The 23,093-nt window shown below is 41.7% G+C and overlaps 1 protein-coding gene across 1 annotated transcript in view; it reads right to left on the bottom strand.

Moving 5' to 3' along the window:
- The window catches only part of akt3a (v-akt murine thymoma viral oncogene homolog 3a), a 120,520-nt gene that overhangs the window by 13,752 nt on the left and 83,675 nt on the right, over positions 1–23,093 (bottom strand). Inside the window, exons 3-10 of the mRNA XM_053620869.1 lie at positions 12,842–12,967; positions 10,488–10,599; positions 8,243–8,387; positions 6,125–6,256; positions 4,657–4,722; positions 4,053–4,121; positions 2,756–2,878; positions 2,108–2,236 (exon numbers count right to left, since the gene is read on the bottom strand). Coding sequence (XP_053476844.1) covers positions 2,108–2,236; positions 2,756–2,878; positions 4,053–4,121; positions 4,657–4,722; positions 6,125–6,256; positions 8,243–8,387; positions 10,488–10,599; positions 12,842–12,967 — 902 coding nt within the window. The remainder of the gene's footprint in view (positions 1–2,107; positions 2,237–2,755; positions 2,879–4,052; positions 4,122–4,656; positions 4,723–6,124; positions 6,257–8,242; positions 8,388–10,487; positions 10,600–12,841; positions 12,968–23,093) is intronic.

Here is a 23,093-nt window from a genome sequence, read left to right on the forward strand (position 1 = left end):
CCATCTGCCACCATCTGCCTCTGTTTAGCATCTACTTTTTTGTGCAATCACATACTCTTGTGAAAAATAACCAACACTCAAATCATCTCCTGGCACAGTGGCCAGGCTGAGCAAAACAAAATGCTGCGCCAAATTGTCTTCTGTACTTTTTTTTCCCCTTCTTCTTCTTCTTCCATGAGCAGAATCTATACTTCACCCCCTTCCTCACCCACTCCCGCCTCTGCCCCAAGCCCGCTCTCCCTCTCCTCTTCATTAATATGGATTTAGCCTCTGCGCTCGGGGCGAACCTGAGCACGCCTGGCTGTGGAGGACGGACCTGCCAGCTTAGAGTATTGCTTCACGGCGGAGAAGCAACAGATCAGATTTACTGCTGCAGCACGCAGCATGAGTACTGAACCGAGGAGGGTGCATTTGTAGAATTCTTTCAAAGACACATTCGTAGCTCAGTGTGCGCATGTAGGGGGACAAAATGCCTCGCATTAACTACAACCAGGTGTAAATAAAGACTAATGAATGACCATAATTCAGCATTGTGAATAATTTGGGAACATTAAGAATGGCTGATTGTTACAGTACAACTAGAGCCCATATGGCCATTGGGCGTGTGCGTGCGTGTGTGTGTGTGTGTGTGTGCGCGTGTGTGTTTGAGAAGACTCTTGAGGTGTGAACGGACAGGCATGGACCACACGCGTACACTGACTCACAACGCTGTCATGAAGGAGACGATTTGTTGTGAAAGCGTAGCATCGTTGTTGTCAAATTGCACACCTCCGTATTTTACCGTGAAAGCAAACAGCCAGAGCAACAATTCTTTACCATGACGTTTACATTACCTTTATTTCAACACTAACCAGTGAAGAGTGTGCACCTGACTGCGATGCCACTACAACCATTTTAACTCTGCGTTCTGATCGTGTCCACAGAGATCTGAGGAATATCTTATTTCTTTTCTTTTCTTTCCATTCCTTACAAGTCAGCAGCATCAGCTATAATTTATCTGGGCTTACAGAGACTCACAGACGGAACAAATCTTACGCTGTTTCCAAAAGCCGTACAAAAAACCTGTTCTAAACGTTCAGTCACAGCCACCTGGAATGAATGTAACTTTCACATAACAGTTGAGGGTCAGTTTGTTGGCCAGACTCGGAGGCTGCATTTTGCCATTCCCACGTTCCAGGATGATAACTGTCAGAAGCGCAGGGACCAAATCTGTGTGTGACTTGTTTTGCAAGCCTGATGAAACACTGGGATCCCATGGAAAACTTGGATTAGTTGGAACAGCTGGCGAAACACTAAAATAGGTACTCATGATCTCTAGCTGAATTGTGCACCCAAACAATAAGATAAGATCCTTGGCAGAAAGTAAGTAAGAATTATTTATAAAAGAACATCCATCCATCTTCTGTACTGCTTATCCTACACAGGGTCACGGGGAGCCTGGAGCCTATCCAAGGGGACTCGGGGCACAAAGATGCCAACCCATCACACACACATTCTCACACTACAGACAATTTAGACATGCTGATCAGCCTACAATGCGTGTCTTTGGACTGGTGGAGGAAACAGGAGAACCCGGAGGAAACTCGCGTTGAACAAAGACGAGATTTGGATTCTGGAACAGAGAGCGCTTGTCTGATTGCTGGTGGTAAGTTGTTCCAGAATCTAGGGACATAGATAACAAGTACACCATCTCGCTAAAGTTTTAATCACGATCTTGGAAGAGCCAACAGATTTCGCGACCTCAAGGATATCTGCCCAATCAAAGGTGATAACTCACCAGTGTAAAGAGGAGCCAGACTATTAAGAGCTTTAAAAATAAAACTTTTTTTGTTTTGTTTTTTTAAAGAAATGATTGCTGCTGTTAATGAATTATTAGTAAATGGCATGCAACTTGTTTTTGTCTGGAGAGATTACAACATAAGGCAATGCAGGGACTCTGAGAACATTGCTGAACAGCATACCCTCCCCATGCCAACATTAACTGGTGCTGGAGTGAAGAAAGACCATTCTTACGGATTCATTAACTCTCCATGACATTACTGCATGAAGTGATATCAGCTATGCTGTGCCTGTAGTAATTAGCTCTTCAGCAGCATGAGCTTGTTACCTCAGGTGCCAGGTACTCTGGTGTTCCACAGAACGTCTTCATAGTAGCAGCATCAGTGATTCCTTCTTTACACAGACCAAAGTCTGTGATTTTAATGTGGCCATCTTTATCAAGCATGAGATTCTCCAACTAAGGAAAGAACAAAAGTCATGAGTGCTTATTGCCCTTTTTTTTTCTTCTTTTTTTTCTTTTTTTTTTAACAATATGGGGCATTCCATTGTTAAGCTTAAACGCACAGACTGTTTAAATGGATCAGAGAACATGTTGATGTTTTGTATGAATAAACCGTTTACTCCATCTACATTTCATACATGATGGCAGGGAAAAGATACTTCCAGCTATTTAGTTCTTTTTTTTTTTTAGGTTTCTTGGCATCAGTAATACTGGCTCAGCCCAAGGCTGCAAGCAAAACACTGTGTCATTTTCCACAGGCGCCAGAGTTTGATATCAAGCCTCTCCAAGAAAAAAAAAAACCCCAAAAAAACAAAACAGCTTCAAACTCTACAGCTTTTAATTACATTTTCCATGTCCCGTGCCACACGCCAAAATAAAAGCAGAGCATAGGAACTCAACAGGCTTTCCAAAATGTGTGATTGCTTCCCTCCCTCTTTATTTATTTATTTTATTTATTAATTCGTTTTTGTTTACCTTGAGATCCCGGTACACTATCTTGGTGGAGTGCAGGTAGTCGAGGGCAGAGACGATCTCGGCGCCGTAGAAGCGCGTACGGTCCTCTGAGAACACCCGTTCTCTCGACAAATGGAAAAACAGCTGCAAGATAAACAGCAGGGACAGGATTGCAATAATTACTGATTTATTGAAGGAAATTAACACAACACAAACTGCCTCCCATCGCCATATTGAGATGATAGATGGCAGGGCCCTCGGAGGATGCCTGGCGAACCCAGACAGCAGCTGGCGCATCATCCCTGGCTTTCCAGAGAGAGGCCGGCGAGGCCTGTTAAATCAGCATTTTAATCAATACACCAATCTTGTTAAAGGCAGCGCTAGTGCGCTCGCGGGCTAACGTCCCATCAAAGTGGCAGGAGCACCCCTTCCCCCGCAATCATCGCCCTCATTTTTTTCATGGAGTATTCCCCTCTTGCCTGTCTCTCCCAGTCAGATGTCAAGGGTTTCTTTCAAACTGCTTGGCCCTCGTCTCCGCTTGAGCTCGTCTTCTACAAATTACCCAGGAGCCCGGCAGGGAGGCTCTGCCGTTTAATTGCTATGGGAGGGAGTTGAATATGGCTGTCCGGGGAGCGCTAACGGGCCCGGCGATCAGTCGGGGGGGGGGGGGGGTGACGGAGTGAGAGCACAGCGGAGTATACGAGGACAGGTGTGCTTTCATCAGTGTACTGGCAGCTGTGAATGCGGCACGGCTGAAAGGGGCAGCAGAGCCTGCAGAGGGCCGAGCGTGTGGAGGTGAGCGGCTCTGGCTGGACCGGGCTGGGGGAGCAGGTGACACTACAGGCTGAGGGAAAATGAGAGCGAGATTGCTGCCTCCCTGATTAAACAGCACCATTGGTGGTGGAATTTCATTTATCAAAACTGGAGGCCCTGAAGAATAAAGTCATGGGCTGGAAACTTTCTGGAAGAGGAATGGAATAGCTGCAGGCGTTTGCAAGAATCCAGACACCACATGAAATTCTTTAGTCATTTGAAAGAAGCGCGCTTAAGGTTGATGTAATGATATTAAAATCATACACAATGGGATTTAGAGTGATGACAGAAACCATCTTGGCGTTTGTTTATGTACAACAGTGCTTTATATGCGACCGTTTCTAGCATGCTGGGATAAAAAGCAGTTTGATGGATACCGCAGCATCAATACAGTTCTCTCTGGAGCAGTGAAGCCACTCCAACTCATTTACAAACAGGAATTATACAAAAAAAACAAGCACACACTCCATCCACACAAAGCACACCTACATACATACATACATACCTCTCCTCCATTGACGTACTCCATCACGAAGCAGAGGCGGTCTTTTGTCTGGAATGAGTACTTCAAAGACTAAAACAGCAGGCAAATACACACCATTAAGGGGGGGGGGGGGGGACGACAAAAACACGACTTAGCATATGTCTTTGCAAACACAAACGCATGTTGAGGAGCATCTTTTCAAAACATATGCTGAAAGACACGAACTTCTCCCGAGAGCAAATTAAAAGGGACAGCGCTTGAGAGCAAAGGCTTTGCGTTTTCACTAATGCCTTGATTCGAACTCTGAAATCAGGTGAAGGCGAAAAGGGGAAGCTTATCAAGTTTGCGCTAGGTAAATTGTCTTTTTCTTTACCTGCTGTGTATCAAACGTGGTATACAACAGCATCTGGAGTGTCAGTGAAATTATCTCTCGCTGCCGACTTCTCAACAGATGCACAGCTACATTTGTGCTGTAATTTATAACAGTTTATTCTCTGCATTATAATTAGACCCTGGGGAGAGCGCTATCATATAGGAGACGAGCATTGTGAAGCTTTACGCTTGTAGTCAACTTCTGTACATATGGGTGCGGTACAGTAAGTCATTAAGAAGTGTGTGTACTCACAGTTAAGAAGGGGTGTCTGGTGTTTTTCAGCACTCGGCTCTCGGTGAGCGTGTGAGCCACTTCGTCCTACAGCAATGGAAGGAGAAGCAAATGAACAAGGCGCCTTATTTACGTGCCTTCCTCTAGCACGATGACTAATATACACAATGATGAAATAACAAATCACTGTGTCGTCAAACAAACAAACAAAAAGGGTTGTGTGGCTGCAGCTCATCAATGCAATCAGAACCTTATTCCGCTTGATTACTCAACTGATTTCAGTCTTCAAAAGACTGTTAGGTACGGCTGCCATTTGGCTGAAATAAAAATGAAACCCTCTTGTGACCACGTCCTACAGTGTATTCATCTCAATATAATGTTGTGTAAATGTAAAGTTTTATTATGCAAGATTTGGGATTAAAAACACAAACACGTACAGGAGCATGAAGGGTTTTTTTTTTGTTGTGTGATCAAAAGATTGAGAGAAAACGAGAACCGAGCTCTGCCAACTAAAAAATGCAAACTGTTTACTTGCATAGCTCTTCTAACAATGAGACATTAGGTGCGTCTCAAATCGCTATTCTACATCATTTTAGAATAGCGTGAGTAGTATGTACACACTGAAAATTCCAACAAGAAAAAGTGCACGTCAAGTACCCGGATGATGCCCTTATTCAACCTGAAGAAAAGAAAGAAAAAGAAAACGGTGTGGAATTTTGGACATTTCATGAACTTGACGGTCGCAGCTTTGCTTACGTAGCAGAAGAGGGGAGGGGCTACCAGGTGCTGCCGCTGGCTCAAATTTCTCAGTGACAAAAAAGGTCATGTTGGACATAAATGGTAACGTTGACAAACAGTAGAATGAAGAAATTAATTTTCATTGACTCTGGGTATTCCGCTAAAGCTAGCGGCGTCACATTATGTGCGTTTGTTGTCATTATCTTATAATTCCGGTTAGGGAAGAAAAAAAAAAAAACTTTTCATTTGAGACGACACTACCTTTCTAAAATTCATACACTAGACGGTAGAGTACATAGAGCAGAGTGTAAGTGCATAGTATGTCATTTGAGACACAGCTATTGTCACATACAACTTTACAGAACGAAAAGCAGCAAAGAAAGTCTCCCTGAAATGAATTTGCAGGAAACCAAATACAAAAAGGGAACCCATCAATTTCTAATCCATTACTCTGCCATAGCTGTATACCTGTACTATGAATTCAAGCACTACTAAGTGTGTTGAAAGGATGTTCAGTATGAGCGTATTGTGAATACTTTTACGGGTATAATTACAGGAAAGTCTTTACAAGCCTTATACAAGTCTACAGTATCCAGGTGAGATTATCCAATCAAGCAAGGATGACTCTGGGGCATAGAAAGTTTCTCTCATTTCATGATGGTCATAATAGAATGGAAATCCTTTTTTTTTTCCTTCTCAGTGTGTTCTCAAGGGTTATATCAGATAAATCAGCCAAAGTAATGCAGCATACCTTTGCAATAATAACCTCTTTCTTCAAAATCTTCATTGCGTAGTACTTCCCACTGGCCTTCTCCCTTACAAGAATGACTTTACCAAAAGTGCCTTTTCCCAGTAGTTTTAAATAGTCAAAGTCATTCATTGTCTGAAAAGAAAAAAAAAAAAAAAGCCACAGGTGAATATATGGTGTAAATCAGAGGCTCTCAACCTTTTGTAACTAACCCCCCTCCCCCATACTGGAGGAGACCAGGTATAATGAGAGAGAGAGAGAGAGAGAGATATATATATATATATATATATATATATATATATATATATATATATATATATATATATATATATATATATATATATATAAAATCTACTCTATAATCTGTTTAGATACGTAGATAGGTCTAGATAGATAGATAGATAGATAGATAGATAGATAGATATTTTTGTACTTTTTAAAAACTTTTATAAAACTATATAACAGACAGGTATGGAACATGAATGATGAAAAATGTTTCTGAACACTATAACTACAATGAACAAGAGAACTAGACTGTAATAACGTAATATTTTACATGTAAAACATGTCGCAGTCCATTCGTCTTGCGTTCTAAAAACATTCGCATATGAATGATGTAAATTGGGACAAAGGGTGCGTCTCGTTGTCCATGGCATTGTTAAATCTCCGACTCTCTGCCCCTCACTGAGCAGAGCAGACGCAGAGAGAGGTGTGAGTGCAGTGGGAAAGCAAGACCTTGTGCTTGCAGGACAGTACTGGTGACATCTGGAACGTTGCTAAGGTTTGTCCAAAAAGTCGCTAGGCGGTTTTTTTTTTTGTAAAAAAAAAAAAAAAAAAAAAAGTCGCTAAAGGGGTCTGAAAAGTCGTTTAGTTGGCGGCACTGGTCTGCACTGGCAGCTAGATAAAAGGCGGGCTAAGCTCCGCCTCTCCCCAGCAAAAAGAAAATACAGAGGGAGAGGGAACACTGGGTTTTTCATTTATGCACATTCTCTTATTTGAAAAGCAATACAATACACTGAATACCCAAATGATGCTTTGTCTGTTTTTTTTTTCTTGAAAACAATTTGTGCCCCCCTTCCAATCTCTCCGCACCCCCCTTGTTGAGAACCACTGGTGTAAATCAAAGTCCATTAGGCTTTTAGGAACGGCCATTATAAAATTTTGACAACACACCTAAATATAATGCTTTACACGTTAAGGTTCCTTTAACTAGAATTATTTACTCCATTAATTAACATGAAATCATGAATTTCCAAATTAATACACAATACGTAATGCTAAAGTAACAAAGTAAGCTAACACATGTATTAAGTGCAGTTTGTTTACATGTTAACAAAATGTTCATTCAATCCATGACTAAATTAAGTTCACATAAATTAGCAGATAAATGAATGTGCAGCACTGTTCCTAAAATCTTGCTGCACCAGAATAGCATCAACTCCAGGGTCCATAGTTTGATCTGGAGCTCAGGTTAATATATGTATGTTCTCCCCATGTACACGTGGGTTTCTTCAGGGTTCTCCGGTGTCCTCCTACATCCCAAAAACAAGCCAGCAACTCCAAATTGGTAACTCCAAGGTGTTAATGTGTGTGTGCATGGTGTCCTGGGATAGATTAGATTTGAATCCCATCCAGGGTGTATTCTTGCCTTACAACCAGTGTTCCTGGGATAGGATCTAGGTCCTCCATGACCCTGATCAGGATACAGTTATTAAAGACCAATAGAAGAATTAATGTTCTTAAACACTGACAGGTGCTGTTCAGTCATAATTCTGAATTGTGCCCGTTAACAAATGCAAACATGTTAATTAAGTAGTTGTTTATATTAGTCATTGTGGGTTACTCATTTTACTCATTAATGGGATGAACACTATGTAAAGGTAAATGCAGGTGATGATTAGTTGTCTTATTTGTCTTATTATTTTTTAAAAGATGAACAAATATACTAGCTACCTAACTGGTTAATGTTAATTATGTATTAATGCTGAGATTCACTGTTTGTTTGGTAAATAATGTCAGTTAAGGGAACCTTCGTGCAAAGCATTACCAAATACTGCAATAAAATGACGTCCAAAAAATCATTTACTACCATCCAAAGCAACGCAGATGGTGTGGTTGTACCTTGCGTTTATGGTGACTGATGGAGATGTCCATCTCCTCCTCTCCGATGTTGTCTATCTGAGAGGTGGGACTGCACTGGATCCGCTCCTCTTCCTGTCTTTGGAGTTTATCAGCCACCATCTGGATCGCTTCTGTCCACTCATCCCTTAGACAAAAACACACACACGCTTACAGAACCTAAAACATACAAGATGTGTCTAAGAAATACCTTTATTGGGGGAACCACAGTTTTGTGGATTTAAAAAAACAAAAACAAAACAAAAAAAAAACATTTTTACCTCCTTAGGATTTCTCTATATATTATATAGAGCTATATAAACGTATGAACTGAAACAATTTTCAAAAGCAAAAGAGAAAAGCTCTTCCCGTGGATACCTGAGCAGATGACCTGAATAACGTAGATGATGACATACACAGTGGCCAAGTGGAAATATGATCATTTAACAATCTAAAGTGACCGAGATGTCTCTGCAAAACATTTTGGCTCCGCTGAGTTTTCATTTGTTGTGCAGCACAACATCTGTTGTGTCGAATCAGTCATGCATTCATATTTCTGAGCATGTGTGTGTTTAATAATGATGAATGCATCTCAGGGAGGCCTGCTGTATGTCATTGTTTCGGCAGACGGTTGTGTCTTTTTTCAAGTTCACTATACAAGCTCGAAAAAGATATCGAGTGCCTGTCGGAAACTTTGAACAACTCCTTAAATCCAAACAAACTGTTAAAGCTTGCATAATGGCATCCATGGTCCTCACCAACCACAACCTTAGAGACAGGCAGGATTATTAAATTTGTGTGTAGAGGCAAGTGTGTCCTCCTCCCCCAGCTCTTCCCTGTCAGTCAGCTCCAAATAAGCACACAGATGTGAATCTAACGACTGTTGAGACAGTGCATCAGCCATGATTGTGCTAGTCCATTGTGCAGCTCCAAAACAGTAGCATTAAATACAAGAAAACCAATGCCAAAAGCAGAGAAAGAAACATTTGGCACTCTCTCTCACACACACACAGAGATGAGATCTTTACCAGCACAGTGGTGGAACACAGGCAGAACAAAGTATTTTCTCCACAGGCCTAACATTACTGTCAGTCTGTCAAAACTTATTTAAACAATGCAGCAAAAAGCATAGTATCTGATGAGTTAGATCTGAGAAAACAGTCAGGACAAAAAAAAAAAAAAACTCAACATAATTTCTTTGAAACAGTACTGAATGGATGAACGCCATTTTATCCAAAAGAGATTCCCTCAATTGGTTTTTTGATGATGATGGTTGAGGAGAGCGCTGTCGAACACGTCAGTCCAAAATCTCCCACAGGTGTTCGTCTGGGTTGAGATCTGGTGACTTCAAAAGCCATAGCATATGATTTACACCATTTTCATATTCATCAAAGCATTCAGTGCGAGCACGCCTATCAGGATGGAAATGTTTCAACAAACGATAAAGGGGATCAGTCAGAATAACACTGCGTTGATTTGCATTGACCCTTCCCTCTGAGGGGACAACAGGACCTGATGAAATGCCTCCAGAGCATGACACAGCCACCACTTTTTCCTTTAATTGTCACCCATCTTTGCACATGTCCAGCAACTATCACTTCTCTCAATCATCATCATTTCCTGGCCTTCCACCAATGCACAGGGACTCACTCCTTCCACAAAGTGTATACAATGTGTTTAGGACACACATTAAGAGGTTATGTGTATGGGGTAGTGCATGTCCTGATTGACACAAAAACGAGGACACAAAGTTTTTGTGCAAGTGCTTGATGTCGATAATAATCCCTCCTCTAGTGCGACTTTAGCCGCATTATAATTTTACCTGCACCTCTTTCCCTCCGCCCCGCCCCCCCACGCATTTTCTACCCATGCTGCAGTCACATTCATTCTGCTGAAGCCTGTGTTTCTTATCAAATGTCAAGAAATCTTATTACGAGTGAGACAATTACTGCCGTGATTTGTTTTTCCACAGTGAATGACCAACACTCAGCATGCAACTCTCATTCTCTCAGCCAGCTAGCATACATTACTTACTGCTTTTTGTTTGTATATCTAAGCATCGTCCTTCCTGCTGAGAAACCAACAGCTGGAGGATACAGGCCAGTGCTTCTTTAAACGGCTCACTTTTTAAGTGATGATAGAATAATCATGCTTGTTATGTTTTTTTTGTTTTTGTTTTTTTAATATGAAGCTCTTCTGTGTGGTAAAAGCAAATTGGCATGCTTTGCTGTTAAGAACTATTTTTCACCTTTCCTCTGGAGTGTCCACATGGAAGGTCCTTTCAATAACTGTGGTCCACTGTAGACATCTGATAATGAACGTGTTGGGCTTTGGCCGTTCGGTTTTCATCAGCTGGCATTCTATAATGAAGGAGTGAGGAAAAGAGATGTGTTACTGAATGATACTGAAAAATCTCATTAAGGAAAACCTGACCTACAAATCAACAGCATATCTTATGTAGAGGTCAGGTTGGCCAAATGCACGGAAGTGTTACTGTTTGATAAACAGGGCAGTGCAGGTTGAAATAAACGGCTGAGAGAGCAGAAGAAAGCAACAAGACAAATGAGAGAGGGAAGGAGACGTGAAAGATGAACTGAACACGGATAGCTTCCCTATAAACAGCACACAGGTCTGCGACACCAGATGTTTCTCTACACGAGAAGGGACTCCACTACTTTTGAATGCGTCTCTGCTCGTAGGGAGTGGCGGTGATGATCTCTGAGCCTGGCTCATTGTCACAGCTGACAGAGTGGAAAATAGCTGGACGACAGGTGAAACACTGTAGCAGCCTCGGCCTTCGGCTCATCACGAGGGTTCTCAGCTGGCCAATTCCAGCCGCCAGAAAAACAGCACCACGGCCTACATTTGGTCCCGAAGGTTAATGGCGACAGTGCAGATGTCATGGGGTGCGTTCTCTACCTGGGCAATAGATGAAAATTAGAGGCGCCTGCTGTGAGCAGAAAAACAAGGTCACAGCAGCCGGAACGCGACACCTCAGGAGGAGCAGAAGCTGAGCCGGCAGCATTGTTTGCTTTGCCACGTAGGATCACAGATGACGAGCTTTGCTTGAAGCAAGAGCCGCTAAGCAGAGCGAGCATGCCAATTAAACAACCCAGAAGCTGCAAATTCCACCGCTCGTGCCGTGCTTTAGCTTTCTCGGGTCCAAAATAAGGTTGAGAGGGTGCCAAGCACAGAAAACATCAGGAGACAAGCATGGTAATTGCTTCACTGCAAATTAGCACTGACTAGCATCAAAGGATTTCGAAAGGAACAAACTCGCATGCAAGTATTCACAATATTGCATTTGTGCTGTGAAGAAATAATACAAATATAAAACGAAGAGTGAACAAATGAGCAAAGATATAAACAACAAAATTCTAAAGGAAAAAAAAAAGCAGCTATAGACACTACACTATTTCTGTTCCTATTATACAGTAGTAATATATGTAATAATAGTCACTGTAAATGTTAGAAAATTTAACAAATTGCTGGGATTCAAAGACAAAAATTGTCATATGTTGCAATCACTGTCAGAAAAGACTAATTGGGGAATACTGATTGCACTGCCTGGTGGGCAGATGTAGATCTGGTCAGGCTACTTGTGTGTGTGTGTGTGTGTGTGTGTGTGTGTGTGTGTGTGTGTGTCCGAGCGGTCCGGAGGCGGATGGGCAGGGTGGGGAGAGACAGCGCATTAGACTATGAGCCTCCCACAACCACCTGGCCTCCCAGCTTTCTGCAACAGATGTGGCAATCCGCTCCCCTGCCAAGCAGCCTGGGCCGCATGTATGGCCACTCCTCTCTCTTCCAGGCTTTAGATTAAAACCTGGCCGCGCCTCCTGACGGATGGGAGGATGAGGGACAGAGGCTCACTCGATGTGTCCCGGAGCCAGCTCTCTGGGCCCATTACCCAGCGTGCCATGGAGGAGCACGTGCACAGTGCGTATTTCTAGAGGTTACCAATGAGTTTACTTCGCCAGATGCTCACCGAGAACTACTGCACTGTAAAAACAAACTAAAACGCTCCGAAATGAATAAATATTCATGATGAGAATATTTCATTTTCTCAGTTTAATAGGTCTGACACACAACAGTTGTCTCTACTTGCCCCAAATTAACTTGTAATAAAACACTGCAATAAGTTACATTATTATTCATCATGTATTCCTTGTGCAGGTGTGTCAAGCAAAAAAAATAAAAATCACATTAAATGATTCACATTAGCACACTAACACCATGCAAGCAGGCCCAGTGTATGAATGTATTTGATGACTGAGTCTACAGTAAGAGCAACATACTACAGTAGTGCTTGAAAGTTTGTGAACCCTTTAGAACGTTCTAATTATATAATATATATATATATATATATATATATATGAGCTAAAACAAGTCCTAAAAGTAGATAAAGAGAACCCAATTAAACAAACGAGACAAATTTTTTTTAGACTTGGTTATTTATTTATTATAGAAAATTTGCACAAACTTTCAAGCACTTCCGTATTTGTATTAGTCCTGTCAATGTCCTGAGAGGCAAGAGCTAGAGCACACAAAACAGCCTTCATTGATCAAATGCCTTAAGTGCAACACCACAGAATGTTCACTCACTAGCAACAGAGAAGTTATTGAGGGGGTAGGGGAGGTCTGCATCCTGTGGCTTCTCCTTGTACCCAATGAAAGATCCATCGGTTTTTAGTAGAAAGTAGCGTGGTCTCCAATTCTTGATATATTCACCTGTTTAGAGATAAAAAGACAAAAGATGGCCATCAACTGCAATGACAAAAAGTACAAAAAACAACAACAATCTGTGGTTGATGTGTTCAGATCCATAAAACAACCTATGCACAATTAAAGCTGCTGTAAGTGATTATGTTTGGAAAAAAATAAATGTACACATAGTTAAACTGTATTAACCACAAAAGAATAATTTGGCGGAGTATGGGCAGACCACATGAGGGTAAGCTAAAATAAACAAAGTTAGCTAGTAATAGTAGCTGTGCTTCTGATGAGAGGCTGCTTTCAAATCACTGTCCAACCACTGGGATTATATCATTAACATGTTTACCACCTCGGAGCTCGATGTCAGCTTGAGCGTCATCTGGCTGAACTCGGGGGCAGATGTTAGAGTGGACCAAGTCCACATTGGAGTGACAGTGGAGTATGTAGTGTGGGAGGGGGGACTAAAAAAAAAAATAAATAAAAAAAATAAGGCCTGTAGGATCAGCTAGTTGCCACAGGGGGTGATTCTGAAACCTTTAACCCCTCCAGGCTAAAGCGAAAACGCAACATCTGCTGAGCAGCTGCTCTCATTGTATTGCCATGTAAAACTTCTGCTGCAACAGCCTGCACTATCTAATAATCAGCAGCAGGATTACAAGGGTGTCAACATCAGCATGTAGGGGGGCAGGAATATTGCACGCGCACACACACACACACACACACACACCACTTTAATGCACATTAAATAGCTCTGCTGTGTGGCATGTGGTACTTAGAATGATGTGTTAAGGCTAATTTATCTGAAGCACCGCTTATATTTACACCTCATCTGATAAAGATTTGTCTGATAAGTTAGTTTAAGATGTCAAAACAGCACAGGTGTTAAATAAATATAACTCAAATAAGAACTTCTGGCACATTTTCCTGCAGGACATCATGCTTGAGATTTCTGTAAACAAACAACAATATCAATAGCGCGGGGTGTCGTGTAGTACAGAAAAACCTAGTCAGTAGGCAACTGGTACAGAAGGCGTTATTTTTCTTCTTCTTCAAATTCACCATTAAATGTATTCTACATTCTCAGCCAGTTTGTTACATGAGGTCACGTTGGGACAAAGAGCAACACGGTCTTTCTCCACACGTGATAAAAGCAGCCAATATGACGTCTGTGGACGAGGAAGGGTCATGTAAGAGAGTCAAACTGAGCCGTTTTAACAGAAAAGCGTTTGCCCGATCATCCAGAGATCGCAAATTCAAATTCTCTCATGCTCTTTGGGAGGGATGGACGACATATTTATTCAATCATACTGTAGCAACACTAGCCAATCAGGGGCATCTGTGAAGTTATGTGTGCTGAAGAGGGCAGATCGTGCTTTCCTGTGTGTTACACCGCTATGTGACAAAGAATGAGCAGCAGTTCGGAAAAATGCACTGGCGAGCTTCTCATGTCTCTGACTATAAAGATCATTTCTTTTAGAGTTATAAGAGAAACCTAAGCATGGCTGGCTACAGTGTAGCATACTGCTTCACACACTTTCATTTTTAGATGTGAAGGACTTCATGGACCTCGCATATCTAACCAAACTAAAATGAATTAAAATGATTCCCCCATCCATTTTCCATACCGCTTATCATACAAAGGGTCGCAGAGAGCCTGGAGCCTGTCCCTGGGAACTCGGGGCAAAAGGCAGAGGACACCCTGGACGGTGAGCCAACCCACAGCAGGTCGCACAGACATTCACACACAACTGGCATTTCCAAATGGTACATCAGCCATCAACGGACTGGGGGAGGAAACTAGAGAACCTGGAGGAAACCCCTGAAGCATGGGGACAACATGCAAACTCTGTGCACACAGGGCGGAGGCGGGATTCGAACCTCCAACCCCGGAGGTGCGTGGCGACAGTGCTTACTACTAAGCTGTCATGCCTTAACTAGCTGAATCTATCAAGCTACCACTAACTGAAATAGTCATATATGAAATGTATTATACCCTAAACTAATATTCACTCACATTAGCAGGCTCAAGATTCTCCATAAAGGGGCACTAACTAAAACTCACTTTTCTTTGAGTAGATTACTGCGTAGATCATTGTGTAGATGAACACAAACAACCTGGGCTTTATGCATCAGTGGCATTGTGCCGAACAGTACATCATACAGTATATGCATTTTTTTTTTTATACATTCCGCTTTTCTGAAACCCTAAACGGCGAGATTTTAATTGTAACATTTGATTTCACTTTGTTTAAAATACCCACTGGACAGCACATCTGATGCACAGCAACACAGAGGTGGACAAATCGTAAATGTATTAGCAAGTTAAAAGTGCAAATGTGCTTACCCTGTCCCTTATTATGCTACCCAGGTGCCCAATTAACTAGGCTAAAAACTAAACTAGAATTTAACTCAAATGCATAACAAGCTAATTAAGTGCATTAATACAAACTATAGACAAAAAAAAAAAAAAAAAAATAGTGAGTACTTAAACCAGTGGAAGGGCACAATTATTTATTTTTTATCCCCTACTTCAGCTATGAACTGTGGTGTTCTCTTGTCACATGTAAAGACACTATTCTGGAAAGATTGGCCGGCATCCAGTCAGGCTCGTTAATAAACCTAGAAAAAAAATAGTTTCGAGATGCAGAAAAAGAACAGCGCACGCCATCTAAAATCGGAAAACCGGCTGGAGTGTGTTATGTTAAAATGTCGATCAAGAGTTTTGCTTCCTCTGATTGTTTCAAGAACAAGTTCAGTTTTTTCAGTTTATTTGTGTAGGGTTTTTAAGAGTGGGCATTGTCACAAAGCTGCTTTATGGAAATATATAAATTCCGCATGCACATTTTAACGTTTAAAATGAAGTTACATTTTTTACGTTTATCACGAATGAGAAAACCGGAGGCGAAAAACTCCCTGGAACGACGTGAGGAAGAAACCTTGAGAGGAACCAGACACAGTAAGGAACCCATCCTCATCTGGATGACAGCGGATAGTGCGATTATAAATCATTCCCTTCTATAACCATGTGACCACGTGGTCAAAAAGAGCAATTGTGTAACCAGGAAATTCATTCTAGTTCTCACATGAAGTCTAGTTTGTTGAAGTTATCAGCTGTTCACTGATTGAGACTTGAGTGCAAAACTGTTTGTGGCAAACTCCCAGTTCTAAAGTCAGTGAAGGTTATAACAATAGCCTACAGAACCTGCTTGTCTGCTGGCAATTGTTAATAATAATAAATAAAAAAAGAGCCCAGATACATAATAGGTAAGAAAATGAAATGATCCTCCTCAATCATCAAACAATTACATGTAGTCACTGAACAGTTTCAGAATCCTTTTTTCATCACCATAGCTACGAAAGAAATACTAGTTTCCCGTATTAATGTTCAACTATCTAAAGTCCCATGAATCCGCAATATCTAACCTTCAAACCGCACCGGCAGAGATTCATGCCCTCAAATTTGATCTATTAAGACAGACAATCTGCTAGCCACGTGAGCGCAGAAGCCGGAGAATCCCCAGACGTGTGCTTTCTGATTCTAAACTCCTGGTAATTAGGCGCTATCTCCAGCAAGTGACACACAGGCCTCTGTGACAGCTCTGATCACTTTTTTTTTTTCTCCATCAGAGGAGGAAATAAACAACATGTTCTATTTGTAACATCCACTTAAAGCATAATGACACCAGCTTCTCTTAATTAACACATCAGAGAAAAACACCTGCTCATGTTAATTTGAGGAGACGGAGGTCTTCGCCGCTATGCTTCCATCAGGCGGTGGAGTCGATGGGTAGGAGGGAGCAGCTGAACAGAGGCAGCCGCCTTTCCACAAAAAAAAGTGAGGGAATGAGGAGGAAAGAGAAAGAGAGAGAGAGATAGAAGTGGAAGGGTGTGAGCTGATGGAAGAACGGTGTCTCTGTCTAGCAGCTTGTCACACAAACCTTATCTGAAATAATAGAAATAAGTTGACTGATCAGCGAAAGAAAGAATGTGTATATTATATTTTTTATATATATATATATATATATATATATATATATATATATATATATATCTCAAGTTGGACACCGAGACAGTTGCCTTAACATCTACAATACAAATTTAAATGAACTGATACATCTATAAATGTAAGACCAAATTTGCAGAATTAATATTCAAAAATAGAAAGAATTTCAAAGTAACGTACACGTAAGAAAAAAATATTCATGCAAAAACTACATGTTGAACCATCATAGTACTGAACTGTTTTTATTATCAAGTTCCATGAGCTTGAGGTTTGTCCAAAGTCAGAGTCTCCATGTCTGCTGTCTCAACAGCAGGTAGCTAACACGGCGTTTTCTCACATGAGAGTCTGTATTATACATTAAGCACTGTGTGTGTGTGTGTGTGTGTGTGTGTGTGTGTGTGTGTGTGTGTGAGTGCATGAGTGAGAGAGAGTGTGTGCATGTTTTCAAATCTGATTTGAACACATAAGAAAATTTAAATGACACCCATTAATAACCCCAAGATGTATGATTCAGTATATTCAAATGTAAATGAAGATGTTAATTCAGAACATTAATAATTAAGGTTGTTTTTGTAATTTGTCATCTTAGGCAAATTAAGACTTTTTGAAGGACATCGAGTCACCCTGTACATAATATCTACTTAACATCTAATACAGAGGTGCTATCCATCATTAATAACTATACATTATATGGACACCGTGAGAAGAATGTCATGCCTCTACAAAGCGCATTAGGCACCTTTATGGCACAAAACTCGTCTAAACGTGACATCATCATACTGTGACATGTACACGGAAACAGGAAACAACATAAATTACTTCTAACTGGGGCATCGGTTGCGTTAACTGGTTTAGCTGGAAGTCCCTAAGGTACTAAAGTGGATAAAGGGGCAACAGAAGGGCAGGCAACGTGTAAACTGAGTTCCACCTAGTTACTCACACAGACTCCTGTGTACTTCAAATCCAAATGAGTAGAAGAGTAAGTCTGGCACGCAACAGCAGAGAGGCTCGCATGCACAGGTTTTCAGACACCTGCACAAATTGACCAGCTAGATTAAGAATCTTAAGATTAAGTTGAGAGTCTTCTCAATATCAGGAGCACCGACGATTCGTGGGCCTGTAAATATGCGGTGGAAAATTCTCATTTCCTGCCACCGTTCTCCCATTAAGTTCCGCGATCTAGACAGCTCCAACTGCACAATTAAAATATCATACTGGGCGCCATTCAATTACAAGCCTAGATTAATTGTTCATTTGTCTGTGGTCTGTGACAGCCGGACGCCTGTGGGACAGGGAGTTGGACGGGCCGCTTCCAGACAGACGCGTTCTTGAGCAAACCCCCCCTCCACCACCACCACCCCAAACATCGCCACCCGCTCTGCAAACTTGTGCAAAACTCTGAAAACTCGCTCTCTACTTCCATGATGTTTTCAGCACAATGAAATATCAGGCAGCAGGAGGAAAAGAGCGAGGGGAGGGGGTTGGTTGTGGTGGGGGGGTGGTGGGGGGACAAAAGAGAGAAAAAGCACGAACACAAAAAACAAGGCCATTTGTTAATCAGTCCAAACAAGGATTTAATTTAATGCTTTGGCTGCGAGCGCTCTGCTTTGCAGATGGCTTAAAGATGAGCATGTGATGGGTGCTGTGGGAGTGGTGCCTGCCGCGTTCCAGCACACGCTGGGCACTCCAAGCGGCAGCAGCTCGCCTGGGCATGAGTGTCCACAGCCGCTCCAGCGTAGCCCAGGCTCAGGCACGCGCCCGCAGACGTGGGCAGCATTATAGCAGAGCTGTTCCTGTGCTAGGTGCGTTCAGCTCAGTTCTCAGTGAAGAACATTTTTGGAGCTGCTTTAGCAAGATGGCAACACTGCTAGTGCAGCATGGGCCCACTCTTTCTATTGCTCTCTCGTTCTCTTTCTCTGACTCATCTGCACACAAATGGAGAGTTAGAATGCTTTATACACACACACACACACACACACACACACACACACACACACACACACACACACAACACTCACAGTGATGTCTCTCTAAGCAGGTTTGAGATTTCTGCAGAAGATTTAAAATGATTCGTTTCTGGCTACAGCTGCTGAAACATGCTTTCCAAACAAGGCTAGTTTGCTTAGTTTATCTGCCGTAAGCAAATGTTCGCTCGCTATTACATCAAAGAGCATGGTACTCTGGTTCAGGATGCTGGACATCTGTCTTTGGCAGGTACTAAGGCTTATTTACATTTCACATGCTTTGTAGAGCAAATCAGGATTGCAAACAGCCCAGGAAATGTATTTATAGCCATACAGAAATATGCAAAAATGCAATGCGATGAATCAGATCAAGAAGACCAGCAGTCAGTCAGAGTAAAACTAGAACTTTCTAAAAGCGCCGGCTTTACTTTAACAAAGGACTGGACAGATGTAAGCAGTACAGCAGGAGCGTTTTTTTTTTTTTTGATGCTACGCTTCCATATTGCATATTTTTCTGTAAAAAAGAGAACAGTGGTGGTGTTTCAGGATTGTGAAGATTCGCACTTTATCATTAGGGATGGGGAAAATGATTCTTCAATACACCGCAATTCTCTACGAGAAATTCTGCATCGATGTACCATTATCATCGGACCTTTTACAGTAGAGCGTGTATGCTTTTTTCAATTGCAACCTCTCTCTTTCGCTCTCTCTCTCTATCCATATAAATAAATACATATAAAAATATAAAATGTGCCAGCTGTACACCTAATGTTATTTCATTGTGAATGAAAATGGTACATTTTAATAGAAGCAATAATAAAAGAGACAAAAATCAAGACATCAAAACGCACAAAGAAATATTTTATAATTGCATATGAATCAAGAGACACGAATCAAACTCAAAGCTGAATTGAATCCCGAGATAGAAATCACCCGTTTAGTTTCACCAGCGTAACCATCGCTTTTACTCCACTTCTGACTTTACTGAACATGACCACCACCAGGACAGAGAGTCTCTACTTAGCTCTACTGGAAAGAGGCTACAGCTGAGAAGTTGTCAGGTGCAATTTCAAGGCTCAGCTAAGACGAGGAGGTCAAACTGACGGTTCTTAGCGGTAGGGATTTGCTGTATTTTTCCCTGAATTGTCCACCAAGTCTTAGGCCGTGATCTGCTTATCCAGACGAAGGTCACGTTAGCAGTTAAGACAGGCAGACACAAAACGGCCCTGGTTCAATTAGTGCACACAGTCCCATGGAGAGTTATTGAGTGTAGAAGTGTGTAGGAATGTCTGGCAGGAGGTCTGATGGGAGCAAGCAGCGACAGTCCAGCTTAAATAATAAGGCCAGAAATGCTCTCTTGATAAACAAAAAAAAAAAACAATAAAAAAAAAAAGAAAAAACAACAACAATTGGCTGTTTGAGTGGGATTACATTCATTATGATCAATGGCACAAACAAGTGGGCTTAAGAACAGAATACACTGGGATCTAGACACACATATTCTGTGTGTCCTCTCTGCCTCGCTGCAGCCGTGGCTCTGACAAAAGGTTCTCAGATAACTTATGTCCAGGGCGGATTCAAGCCAATCCACTTAGCCTGTATTATTAGTCATTAACATACTGCAACAACAGGCCTGTGTGTGTGTGTTGAATGATTTCATCAAGCTGGATACTACACGATGGACCTGTGCAACAGTGCAAAAAAAAAAGTTAGCTTTTTTTTTTAAACCATAACAATAGCTATGTTTCTATCCATGTTGCGAATTTAACGCATGCGAAAAATTGGAGTATCGCATAAAACATTTGCAAATAAAGCACCGTTTCCATACCATGTGTTCAAGAAAGCAAAATCGTCACTTCCGGGGAAGCTGGCACAAAATATCAATGCGTTTCTGAGCCAAATATTTTTTGAGTCGAAGTCACATGACTTTTTTGATGCACATCAAAGAACTTAATGCGTTTCCATTGTAGTTTATGCTCATGTCTTCTTATCTAATAAAAAAAAAGAAAAAAGATCTGCCTCAGCTGAGCACATACATTTTTTTTTAATGCGCATTTTAGATATTTTTTTCCCCACATCTGGTGTTTCTATTCAGCGTTTTTTATGTGAATGGAAACATAGCTATTGCAGAATACATTTAAAAAGGGACACATTAAATCCATCACAGATCTCCCTTTAAGGCAAGACACTAGAGGTGAATAAGGTAATTAAAATCAATCTTCACCACTGGCTCTCTGGATGATGTTAGAAAACAGTGAAAGAAACACTTTTGATCATTTTAGCACAGGTTTGAAAAATATCTTATGTGACAACAAAATTACTGTTTCTACCTGTAGTGTCTTGCATTAATAACTAAATCAGTTCCTTTCACAAAATCAGCCAGTTGATCCAAGTTCCTTTCTGCACTGGAATAAACCAAAGCTGAGGCCCAAAGAACAATTTGTCACATGTAGTAGAGCGTCGTCCCCCCCCCCCGAGGCCGGATGAGCTGCGTCATGGAATCATCTGTTACACGAGTGCAGATGCCCGCTGCAGAGCCGGGCACGGTGATGGCGAAGGCAGAGACAATGGGTGGCTGCCTGGGGACAAGGGGCTTCTCTCAGGGGGCCTGCGTGCACATCACATTGCCAGCTGCACACAGCTTGGCCTCCTGGTGCTCCTCCAGCCCTCCTGCTGGTGCAGGGAACTGCAACACTAAGCCCAACAGCACACGCGCACACGCACACACACTCTGAACTGTGTGTTCATAAACAGAATGCAGAGAACTATCACACTACTGCATGAGCGTAACAGAGCTTGCGCAGGTCACCATGTGATCTCGTAACAGAAGGTATTGCTTGAGTGACACATTTAAAGAGTGCAGTGATCTTCAACTCAGACAAGCACATTAAATGAAAATGGGCCTAATTTTTATAAAATTTTTTGCAAGCATTCTGGTACGCTGTATATAGTAATAAAAACAACGCAAGACTGCACTCAAATGCTGGGGTCCTTCCAAACATACATACATTCACACGCGTTCGGCCACTAGATGGCACCGGCCTACAATTACAGTAAGCAAATTCAGCATCAACCCAAACAGTAGTGTTTGTGTGAGAGTGAGCGAGCGAGCGAGAGAGAGAACGGGTAGGAGGGGTGTGTGTGTGTGTGGAAAAAAAAGCATGTAAGAGACACAAACAATATTTGGCTGCCTAAAAAGCAGAATATATGCCAACAAAACAGACCCAAATCACCCGAAACAACTAGCACACAAGATGTAGACCGGAGTACATCCTGGCTGGACCAAGTACCACACACTCTCTGTCCCTCTCACACACAAACAGAATTTCACAAGTGCTACAGTAAAAATTGATAAACTATTTTTATGTAAGGAACGATCTACACTTTGGGGTGCTGTTTATTATTACTGACTATACAGTGATTGCTTTGTGTCAGACTGCAACAAGAGTTACTGTGACCTGCCGGAAGCTGATGATTTTCCTATAACAGCACGTCCCTTGGTGTTTTATTCCTCTATACCACAACAACTCGCCAACAATTACAACGATTTTATATATTAGATAACGACACATGGGGGCTCGGTGGCTCAGTGGTTAGCACGTTTGCCTCGCACCTCCAGGGTTGTGGGTTCCTGCCTGCGTGGCATTCTCCCCCTGCTTTGGGGGTTTCCCCCAGGTATTCTGATTTCCTCCCCAATCCAAAGACATGCGTTGTAGGCTGATTGGCGTTTCCAAATTGTCCATAGAGTGTGAATGTGTGTGTATTAGTGTATCCTGTGATGGGTTGGTACCCCGTCCAACTTGTGCCCCGAGTCCCTGGGATAGGCTCCAGTTATACCCTGTGTAGGATAAGCGGTACAGATAATGGATGAATGGATGGATTGATAGATAGATAGATAGATAGACAGATAGATAGACGGAAGAATGACACTTTAAATTGTTTATATTTACTGTACGCTTTGAAGAACGTCAATGACACAAGTTAGTTGACAAGTTATCATCAGCTGTTATAGCAGCTATAAACAGTACTTCCACAAACAGCCTCTTTTTCCTTTTTATTGAAGTTAATATGAAAAAAAAAAAGAAAGAAAAAAAAAAAAGTTTCTCATGTTTCCAAGAACCCGGATATTGCAAAGTCCTCCATCGGGAAAACCTACTGTCTGTTACAAAGCACC

This window comes from Ictalurus furcatus, chromosome 3 (assembly GCF_023375685.1).
Source record: "Ictalurus furcatus strain D&B chromosome 3, Billie_1.0, whole genome shotgun sequence".
Classification (NCBI taxonomy): domain Eukaryota; kingdom Metazoa; phylum Chordata; class Actinopteri; order Siluriformes; family Ictaluridae; genus Ictalurus; species Ictalurus furcatus.